The 11,590-nt window shown below is 45.2% G+C and overlaps 1 protein-coding gene across 1 annotated transcript in view; it reads left to right on the top strand.

Moving 5' to 3' along the window:
* The first annotated feature begins 825 nt into the window (after nt 1-825).
* LOC125448148 (substance-P receptor-like) overlaps nt 826-11,590 on the top strand; it is a 47,056-nt gene continuing 36,291 nt past the window's right edge. The window contains exon 1 of the mRNA XM_048523215.2: nt 826-1,687. Coding sequence (XP_048379172.1) covers nt 1,302-1,687 — 386 coding nt within the window. The 5' untranslated portion in view covers nt 826-1,301. The remainder of the gene's footprint in view (nt 1,688-11,590) is intronic.

Here is an 11,590-nt window from a genome sequence, read left to right as displayed (position 1 = left end):
TAATTGAACAATGAGCACAGGGCATGATTTTAGATCTTTACCCAAAGAACCAAAGAAAACGATTAGAAGAGTTGGAAGGAGATGAATCAGATTACAGGCTATCTTTTCACCGAGTGAAGGGTAGACATTTTTTTGCCAGCTTATTGTGGGGACACTGGAATGGGCTAGGATAGGAGGAGGGGACCAGATTCTTCAGAACGCTCAGAGCGGCTGATTAGTTTTCGACACAATGTTTAATATTGCCAATTATTGGGCGGAATTTAGTTGTGAAATAATTCCATTCTTTACACTGGATGTGTTCATCCTTCGCTTTGAGAGCTAAATAAATGAATACAGACTTGTCTGTTCAACAATTCACCATCTAAACGACTCATTCTCTGTCCGTCTCTCAATCCCTCGTGCACACGTTTCGACTCCCAGAGCCATTTGCTGCTCTTTTGGTTAATTGCAGGAATGCGCCTCCAGGCAGAATTCTTTCGGATTCTTTAGAGCCCAATGCGGAGAGGAGGACATGAACGGATTGAATGCTAAAGCTGTGTCCCTGAGAGGCAATTGAAAGCTGCAATATGAACACTTGACGGTGAGAACTGAAACAAAGCAACCAGGAGCTGGCCGAGAAAGCTGGGCAGCTGCTGAGTGCTGAACGCATTTTAACTGGACACTCTTGGGAATGAGATTAATAAATCATTCAGATCGAAGGTGGCGATACAGCTACAATGAGCATGCAAATCTGTCACTTGTTGTTTAATCATAGACTATACATCAAAAGGACAAAACATTTCGCTGAATGGCATTTTAAGGCAATCACCAAAAAGGTTCCTCTCTTGCCTCCCTTTCTGAAGAATTTCGGGTTAGGAAGCCATTTGTGGGGCAGATGCAAGCCGGCAAGGGATGAAGGGTGGTCTTCCTCTCGTTCCTGCCCTCCCAGAGGTACTGACGTCTCCTGTGCAAATGTGTTTTAAAGAGACCAGCCTCTGTTATTTCCCGGTGTTTGTCTGTCAGGCTGCCAGAGTCAACACGTGTGTGCTGGAGCCCTAGGCATAACGCCCTCTCTCTCTCTCTCTCTCACGCACATACACTGACAATCAGCAGAGTTGCGACTCAGGGAAAAGAATGACTCTGCAGAGTTTCACTCAGTGACCTCAGCGGCAAGCTGACGACTAAAAGCGGCCAGGAAACGTGGGGGAAGAGATGGGCCACATTGTGTCTGCCTGTCTGAGCGTCTCTCTGTGACATGCAGCGAGCTTCTGGAGTGAGCAAGATCTGACGGAAGAAACGGTGACTTGCAGTGCTCTCTCACCATGGAGCTGACCGCGTGGCAAGGCAATGACTCTGAGCCAGGGAACCAGACCGAGGAAATGGACACTAAATTCCTGCAGCCCGAGTGGCAGATTGCCCTGTGGGCGCTCGCCTACTCCATTATTGTGGCGGTGGGAGTGTGCGGGAACCTGGTGGTCATGTGGATTATTCTGGCCCACAAGAGGATGCGGACAGTAACCAACTATTTCTTGGTCAACCTGGCTTTCACCGAGTGCTCCGTGGCTGCTTTCAATGCGGTCATCAACTTTGTCTACGGCATCCACAACGAGTGGTACTTCGGCCTCGGCTACTGTCGTTTCCACAACTTTTTCCCCATTACTGCCATGTTCGCCAGCATCTACTCAATGACTGCTATCGCCCTGGACAGGTGAGCTTTTCACCGCCTTAACCCAAGGCTCACTTTGGAATAGTGCCATCATGTTCTCAGGAGAGGCTGGGACTTTTCTCACTGGAGCGTAGGAGGTTGAGGGGTGACCTTACAGAGGTTTATGAAACCTTGAGCGGTATAGATAGGTGAATGGAGATCGCAAGAATCGCAGATATCGGAGTCAGAGCCGATACGATGTGGAGCTGGAGGAATACAACAGTAATGCAGCATCAGAGGAGCAGGAAAGTCGATGTTCGTCATATACCCTTCATCAGCACTAGGAACAGTACTTGCCCAGTCCTGATGAAGCGTGTAAACCCGAAACATCGACTTTCGACTTTCCTGCTCATCTGATGCTGCCTGACCTATTGTGTTTCTCTAGCTCCACTCAGTATTGGCTACAGAGGTGAATAGTAGGTGTTTTTTTTTCCTGCGGTGAGGATTTCAAGACTAGGGGCATATTTTTAAGGTGAGAGGAGAAAGATTGAAAAAAGACATGGGGGGGGCGGGGGGTTGCATGGGGATAAGTACATGAGTAGGAAATGTTTGGAGGGATCGCGGTCAAGCGCAGGCAGGTGCGACCAGTTCAGCTTAAGCTCATGATCGTCGTGGACTGGTTGGACCGAAGGGTCTGTTTCCGTGCTGTATGACTCTGAAACATTTCTACGCCTCTCCCGCCCTCTGGCATCGCTGTCTTCCTCTCTTGAAACCTTTTAACGCTGTCTCTGCCTCTCTGTACCCCTGTGGCTCGCCATCCAGCTCTCTCTCTCTACATACTCGGTCCCGGCTGCAGAGAGGTTAATCTCAATTGAGGCTCGTATCGATTTAGATCTTGATGGTGCAGGCTTGATGGGCCAAACGGCCTGTTCGGTACGGTGTGATTATCTGCTGAAGTGTCCGGACCAAGCCTCCTATCTCAGAAAGGCGCAAGTTCCTCGCCTGGAGCTGCAGTCTCGCTATTGAATCTCATCGGTTGGAGGCGAATTAGCAATTTCGGCGTCTCCTCTTCAACCATTGCCGCACGGAGCCCGTGAACTGAAGCACCCGGTGGCCGAGATGCAATTTCATCCCGCTTCTAATCCGCTGTCTCCCATAAAGTGCTGAGCCTAACTGTGCCTCAGAGCTCTCAGGCGCCACCGCTGTCCGTTTTCCTCTCTCCGTGACTCCGGTACGATTAGCACTAACCCAGAGCTGGGCAGCAGTGCGCCGAGCTCGTGATAAGACAAGACACAGCTCCTGACTCAATCCTTTGTTTCAACCTGCCGTCTCCCACGAACAGCCTTCCATTTCTCCCCGCTCACAGGCAAACAGGGCTCTTTCTCTCTCTTGCACACACGAATTTGCACACAGGCTCGCCAGCAAGTTTGTCTCCAATTCTAAACACTGAACACGTAAGAACAAGGAAAGCCGAAGCACAGTGTCCAGCGGACAGAGATTGGGGTTCAACTCTTGGGACAGGTCAGAGCTGAGAATGCTATCAGCCATTTTCACAAGAAGGGTGCCAGTGCTGAGTGAGAATTTGTGAAATATGCCTTTAATTTTAAGAAAATAAATGCTCGGTTGTTGGAATCAATCATCTTAAAACGAGGGACGGTGCAATTTCGCTCGAAAACGTTCACACACTTGTTACTGGTTTGGCCCCTGCGCTGTTTGCCAGCGCCATCCTTGAGGTAGAGGCACCAGGCGAGATGTTTTATGATTTGGTTTATGTTTGGCTTATGATCTATAGAAATTTGTCATGTTGCGATGACAATTCTGCCAGACTGACTCAGTATGGCTTGTTCGTTTATTTTCATCCTCTTTGAAGTTTGAACGGAAAGGCCTGGACAGACGCGACGGTTTGTTAGGCCTTTTCGAGTTCTGTCGTTAGACACATATTTAACACATAGGGCAAGACTTTTTCACGCTGTTCTTTATAGACGAAGCATTTAACTCCAAGATGGGGCAGTGTGACATGTCCTTGCTTTTCAGAAAGATTGTAGGAGTGCCAGCAAACAATTATGAGAGATGACAACTGGACAACATCTTTCAGCTGAGGACCAATGTCACACAAGCATTGCGGTTTGGCGCTTCTCTCGCCTCTTAACACTCCTAAATCTCCATTGGTGGAGCTTTTAAGCTTTCAAAGATATAAACTAGTTTTAAAGTGGCATTGTAGGCATGGAACTTGTGACGTATGTCAAGTTGCCAAGAGAGGCAACTCTTGAGATAGTGTGAGAGATAGTAGGAACTGCTGAAATAAACTTCTGATGAAGGGCCCAGACCCAAAACGTCAGCCTTCCTACTCCTCTAGTGCTGCTTGGCCTGCTGTGTTCATTCCAGCTCTACACCTTGTTATTCCAGATATCGTGTACTTGAAGCGCATTCTGGCCAGAGGGTTGGTAAGAGAGCATGATCCCTTCACAAAGATCCTCAAACAATCGGTTCGAGCAGCTTAGTGAAATATTGGGAAGCATGCTGATTTTTTTTCTGCGCAAATGATTATACGTTGGCCCTCTGATATTTTTTGAATCACGAATTAGTTTATCAGATACATTAAAAAAGTACAAAACCTGTGTTGTTTGCACCAAAGCTATAGTGACGCTTTCTGCCGAATGTTCCAAACAGAAACCAGTTTACCTTGAGGTTTACTGGTTTTATCGTTGTGAAGCAGTTCCCCTCCAACGTCTGGAGGAGCTGCCTCGGTGGAGTCAGTGAGCTTGGTACTGCTTGAGAGCTGAATTCGATCAGTGAATTGCGATGATGAAGCGGGCGGACTTCAGGGACCTACTCATTACTGCTCTACAACATGTCTTCAGCTCCCACTCACTGTCATACTCAATAGGACTGCTCAGATCCTTCCCCACCTCGTCTCACTAGATAACAATTAACTTTCAAATCAAATATGCTTCTATAATTTAGCAGAGCAAAAAAAAATCATTTCCACGCAGACAGGAAAAGTGATACTTGGCCTATTGAAGTCAGTCAGAAGGATGCAAATGTAAATTAGTCGAAAGCAGATTTAAAATTGATAGAAGGAAAAGCATGCTTAGTCATTTTTCTTTCAAACACAGCCGTTCAGGCTTCGGGCAGACTGGTTCATGAGCTGAAATGAGCTGAAATATCACACGGGCTGTCCATTCGTTGTTAACATTTATCCTAGAAAGAGAAAAAAAATGCTTGAAATAGCATCCAAGGCCGATTATTTGCAAAGCGCGGATGCTTTAACGTGCAAAATGGTGATGGATGAGCTAATTCCAGTTGATTTAATTGATAAAAGCTAAACTGAATTGAAGAGTGATTATTAAATATTGAGAAACTTCCGGTGACGAGGCGTAGGATTCATTCGACCAATAGCCCTTTTCTGCTGTCCTCCTGTAAAATGTAAAAGCAAGCCCTCAATAACAACAATTGGAATCAATATCGCGCCTTGAGCAAGTAAAACGTGGCGATATGATTCACAATGGCGTAGGCAGACAGAAAAACTCCAAGTCAAAATGGCAATTTAGTGTCTGGAGACTACAAATCCACAAAAAGGATCAGTGTGTGCAGGATCTCAGTGTTTTGGGGAAGAATTCCACAGCTCAGGACTTCAAAGCATAATTTCTAATGGTTGTCTGAAAGAGAGTGGATGGTCAAGAGGATAGAACGAAGGAATGAAAAGCTCTGGGGGGAATTGTAAAGCTAGAGGCGGTAACAGAGAGTGAGACAAGCGAATTGAGTGGAAAGGTGTGACCTTTCAAGATTGAAGTGCTGGTAGACTGGGATTCAGCGAGGGGCCGACTCACGGATGATGGATTCGTTTAAGAAATGGATGGCGGAGTTTTCGAAGAATTGAAGCAGAAGGAGGGCTGAAGGTGGGCTAGGGATGTAAACAATGTAGTTCTTGTTGAAGTGGCCTGAACTGTGCGAGGAGAAACGCACCAGCGAGTGAGTCCCCCAAGCCACCACCAGACAAAATCCATGTGCTGTAGGATACAATTGTTTTCAAATCTCCATCTCGTTCACAAGGTAGTTCAGATTTACAGCAACAATGTTTGCCAGAATGGTAGTCAATCGGCTTCTGTTCTAAATATAGTTTTCCTGATCTTCAAAAATTGAATGTATTCATTAAAAAGTCAAGTATAAGTGCATACAATTGTTCTAGATCAGTTCTGTACAGTCTTTGCAAAAACAAAAAAAGGAATTTTGACATTTCACAGATTTTCTCCAGTTGCAAAAGCATTTTCTAATCTGTACTTGAGCAGCAACAATATGTTGCATTTATAAAGCAATTGTGTATTGGCATGAAATGTTCCAAAGCTTCTACAAATGCCAACATCAAACATTGCTTGAAATGGGCATTGTAAGGTAACTTTAGAAGAGACGGTCATGGGCAGTAGTTTCAAAAGAACATTATGAAGGAGATCAAAGCAGACAAAAGCAAAAGTTTAGTGACAATGTTCCAGAGCTTCAGAGCCAAGGCAGCGAAAGTAATACCTCCATGGAGTAGTCATTCAAAGTGAGGTTGCATAACGCCAGGGCAATGCAGTTCATCTCGGTGAACTTCCAGGGATAGTCACTGTATGAATAAACCCTGATGCAAAATCCATTTGCCACGGATGTTTGTTCCTTGTCTATCGTCAGATGTAGCACGGATGGCCATTCATTCATTCCTAGCACTGCTTTAGACATGGTGTTGAAAACCTGCTTCATCCAGTTCATATGGGTAACATCCTCAGTGGGGAAGAAGTCCGACTGAGACCCATAGCTTGTGGAAACTCACGAAGGGCTTTCCACATCCACCAGCCATCAGAATTCTGTCAGCGTCAGGAACTATACTACGCCAATAACTGGGCTGTTCGCTGATACAGTGTGGTTGATGACCTGGTGATAGTTACTGTGAATACTATTGAACTCGATATTTGGCTAGAAAACGACCAACATTCTTTGAATTACTCGATTTATTTTGTATGTTCATTTATTCAGAGGGGTTTTTGACTGAGCCAGCATTTATTGTCTGTTCCCATTTACCCTTGAGAGTGGTAAGCTGCCTTCTTGAACCACAGCAGTCCATGCGCTGTAGACCCCCAACAACACTGAAGGAATAGCGATATATTACCAAGTCAGATTCGTGAGTGCAGGGGTAAGCAGGGGTGAGTTACACATTGCGGTATTCAAATTAAAATGCTGCCCATGTCCTTCTAGCTGGTAGTAATCGCGTTTAGAATGTACTATGGAAGGAGGTTTGCTGGATTTCTTTAGTGCATCTTGTAGATAGGAAACACTGCTCTGCTGAGCATCGGCGGTGGAGGGAGTGCACATTTATGAGTGCAGTGCAAATCAAGCGGGCTGCTTTGTCCGGAATGGTATCGAGCTTCTCGAGTGTCGTTGGAGCTGCTCCCAACCAGGCAATTGGAGAGTATTCCATCAAACTCCTGGCTTGTGCCTTGATGATGACGGACATGCTTTAGAGAGGCAGGGGGCGAGTTTCTGAATGGAACATTCTTTGCCTCCGACCTGCTCTGATAACCACTGTACTTATATACCCTGAGATAACGGGAACTGCAGATGCTGGAGAATTCCAAGATAATAAAATGTGAGGCTGGATGAACACAGCAGGCCAAGCAGCATCTCAGGAGCACAAAAGCTGACGTTTCGGACCTAGCCCCTTCATCAGGGAGGGGGATGGGGAGAGGGAACTGGAATAAATAGGGAGAGAGGGGGAGGCGGACCGAAGATGGAGAGAAAAGAAGATAGGTGGAGAGGAGAGTATAGGTGGGGAGGTAGGGAGGGGATAGGTCAGTCCAGGGAAGACGGACAGGTCAAGGAGGTGGGATGAGGTTAGTAGGTAGATGGGGGTGCGGCTTGGGGTGGGAGGAAGGGATGGGTGAGAGGAAGAACCGGTTAGGGAGGCAGAGACAGGTTGGACTGGTTTTGGGATGAAGTGGGTGGGGGGGAAGAGCTGGGCTGGTTGTGTGGTGCAGTGGGGGGAGGGGACGAACTGGGCTGGTTTAGGGATGCAGTTGGGGAAGGGAAGATTTTGAAACTGGTGAAGTCCACATTGATACCATATGGCTGCAGGGTTCCCAGGCGGAATATGAGTTGCTGTTCCTGCAACCTTCGGGTGGCATCATTGTGGCAGTGCAGGAGGCCCATGATGGACATGTCATCTAAAGAATGGGAGGGGGAGTGGAAATGGTTTGCGACTGGGAGGTGCAGTTGTTTGTTGCGAACTGAGCGGAGGTGTTCTGCAAAGCGGCCTCCAAGCCTCCGCTCAGTTCGCAATAAACAACTGCACCTCCCAGTCGCAAACCATTTCCACTCCCCCTCCCATTCTTTAGATGACATGTCCATCATGGGCCTCCTGCACTGCCACAATGATGCCACCCGAAGGTTGCAGGAACAGCAACTCATATTCCGCCTGGGAACCCTGCAGCCATATGGTATCAATGTGGACTTCACCAGTTTCAAAATCTCCCCTTCCCCCACTGCATCCGTAAACCAGCCCAGTTCGTCCCCTCCCCCCACTGCACCACACAACCAGCCCAGTTGTTCCCCCCCACCCACTTCATCCCAAAACCAGTCCAACCTGTCTCTGCCTCCCTAACCGGTTCTTCCTCTCACCCATCCCTCCTCCCACCCCAAGCTGCACCCCCATCTACCTACTAACCTCATCCCACCTCCTTGACCTGTCCGTCTTCCCTGGACTGACCTATCCCCTCCCTACCTCCCCACCTATACTCTCTCCACCTATCTTCTTTACTCTCCATCTTCGGTCCGCCTCCCCCTCTCTCCCTATTTATTCCAGTTCCCTCTCCCCATCCCCCTCTCTGATGAAGGGTCTAGGCCCGAAAAGTCAGCTTTTGTGCTCCTGAGATGCTGCTTGGCCTGCTGTGTTCATCCAGCCTCACATTTTATTATCTTACTTATATACCCTGATTCATTTCAGTTTCTCGTCAAAGGGAGACTTGCACTGACTTTCATATTACTAAACTGTGAAACATTGGATGCTAATGGTAGTACAAGTCAATTGTCTCTCAAAGCTCCAATTCCCACTATCGCTTCACTGTTCAATAAGTTCGGTTTTATTCAGCATTGCGTCTTTCCTTCTCAGCCGACAATTCTGCCGTAAAGGGAACGGGAAATCAGGCAGGAGATGGAGCCTAGTGAATTCTTTTCCAGTTACTCCTTCTCTCGAGCATGTTCCGTGTTATTTGAAACTATTACTTTGCTTGGTCTAGTTAATGTTTCAACGTGTAGGCTATACTCAATTCGTCTATGTGTATAATTTGCCGCAACTCTGACATCTTCTCCCGAGCAAATGACATTCACTTCGCTTTTTACAAATGCCTTTTACACATTGGCATCGTTCGCAACGCGGGCTTAAATGCATCGACTCGATTTCCTTGTTTAAAAGGATGTAACTCACCCTAGCCTCACTTTGACCATCATCCAAGTCTCAAACCTGGGCCGAATTGCGTCCAAAAATTCCAATATTTCTGTCATGCATTCGTGAAATGTCTTGTTGGGTTTTCACTGGATAATAGAAACTAGTCCTTTCTCACGATCTCAGGGACAGTCAGCAACTCAAAGGCCATGCACTTTGTGCGGGTGCAACAAGGCTAACGTGCTCTGGACCAGAGAAGATTTGTGCTGCAAAGCATGTTTGCTACAAAACTGTCGTTGTCCCATCACTGTGGCCCACAGATGGGAACAGGATAAGGACCGCTTTCTTCTGACTTAGTGGAAATGGTAATTTCTGTCATCACATCCAGAAAGAAATAGCCAGACTCCGAAATCAGGAGGCAGATCTAGTGAGTCGCGATTAGACCCGACCATGGCAGGGCTCGGCGCACTTACATTTTGGTGGTCTTAAAGGGTTTGAGGAAACCTTGTGTAAGAAATGCAACTGAATAAAGGCCTTGGTGAAATGAGCTCAAAATCGCGTCTTAATTTTATTGAAATATTTGTGGCGCACAAATAGCAATTAAAGGAAACATTCAACGTGAAAAATGCGTACACAGAAACGATTTGATTTGTCAAGTACACACATTTTGAAATCTATTTGACAATGGTTTACACCTGATATGTCAGAGATTTAAACTGGGACTGTAATTTCTATCAATTTTCGGAACTCTATTTAATTAGACACAGTCTCAGCGCCTCCAATTCAGATAAACAGAAAGAAGGAATGATTAACATTTCTATGGTGTCCTTATCCACCTGTAATACTTCAAAACCCTCATAGATAACGAAATACTTTCAAGATCCATACTCACCATTGTCATATAGAAACTGCGGTAGCCAATTTGCACAAAGCAAGATTCTACAATATCATGTGATTATCAGCAATTACCTGTTCTTAGATATTAGATGAGTGATAAAGGTTGGCGAGGACACAGGGGCAATACACCTGTTACTCATTGACTAATGTCATTTGATAGTCTACATCCAGCAGGGAGGGCAAAAAGGGAGTCAGTGTGATGCTACAAACAAAGACAAGTCTGACACTGCAGTGTTCCATCAGTCCTGCAATTGCACCTCAGCCAGATTGCAGCTTCAAGTCTCCGGAGAACTACTTGAATGTACAATTCTCTAACTCAGGAGTAAAGTTCCATCTGCAAAACATGGTCCACAAACCAATGGTCATAGCATATTGACAACATGTGAGAAGTGATTTTTATGCACCTCTCATTCACCACCTTACAAGTCATGATGAATCCTGGAATATACACTGTTTGTACATAAGATGTAGCTTTTTGACTTTGGATAAAGTTTTTAAATAACCATTAATCTTTGCCTGGATTGTGTATGACCATAACTCTGAGTGGATTAGCAACTGTGTTACTTTTCTTTCAAATTAAGTGGAAGATGATTAAGAAACCTAAGATGAGTTGAGAAATAGAAAAAGCTATTTGTCTGAATTCAAACATATCTTATCAATTCTCCCAGCTTATCTTCTGTGTACAGTTTGACCAATTCAATTTCTTCTGCCCCTTTGATAGTCCCCAAAGCTTAATTTAACACGATTTATCACAGTCTGAAAAAAGATCCTGATTTGACCTTTGAGTACCTTGATGATACTATAGCGATAAGAGGTATATTTGTTTTTATTATGAAGAAAGGTTGAGATCAGAAATGCTGATCAGTCTGCTTCAAAGCCCATATAGCAAACAGCTTGTGACACCTTGCATTTTTTTTTGAAGACTGGAAAAATGGAAGCAACTTTAATCGGTGGGGTCAATGGGGTCACAGAACCAGGATTTTTTGTTTTACCTTTTCAGTAGCACTTGTTACTGGGGCCTTGCAGTCAGGTTTGGAAGCTGCAGTACATCTCTTCCTGCTTCTGTCTCTCTCTCAGAGTTTTGTCTCGATGATTTTCCTCCTGGACTGCATAATTGCCTGTGACACAATCTATTTTACTGAATTTGCCTTTTCTAAGGGTGTGTTTATGGGATGTTACTATATTGGAATGGTGATTGTCAAGTATTTAAATATTCTATTATTCTTTTATGTTTTCCCATTGAATTAAGTTATTCAAATTTCTTCTTTCTTTTGTTGTACCCTAACTCTAGCGCATGACTAAAGTGTGTCTTACTTCCAGTCTGGTAGTTTGACCAAGCAAAATGTACTGGGAATGCAATGACTGGTACTTGCCTTCAAAATAAGAAAAGTTAGGGTCAAGTCTATCTTCTTAATATATTTTGAGACAGCTTGGCCCAGTCCAATATAGTTCCATCACAACATATGATCAAGCTTCCAACATGCTCCATCAATCAAATCAATATGGCTGATCAAACCTAAGCTCCTTTGACCTATTTTACTGGTCCAGCTCTTAAATTAAGACTATGCCCTCTCATTCTGAATTTTCCTTTAGATCCTCTGGATTTGACCTCACTGAGTGTTTTCATATTCAAGCCATTCCTCAATTTCATTTCTGGT

This window comes from Stegostoma tigrinum, chromosome 40 (genome assembly GCF_030684315.1).
Source record: "Stegostoma tigrinum isolate sSteTig4 chromosome 40, sSteTig4.hap1, whole genome shotgun sequence".
In the NCBI taxonomy this organism is placed as follows: domain Eukaryota; kingdom Metazoa; phylum Chordata; class Chondrichthyes; order Orectolobiformes; family Stegostomatidae; genus Stegostoma; species Stegostoma tigrinum.
This window is presented reverse-complemented; position numbering and strand designations above follow the sequence as displayed.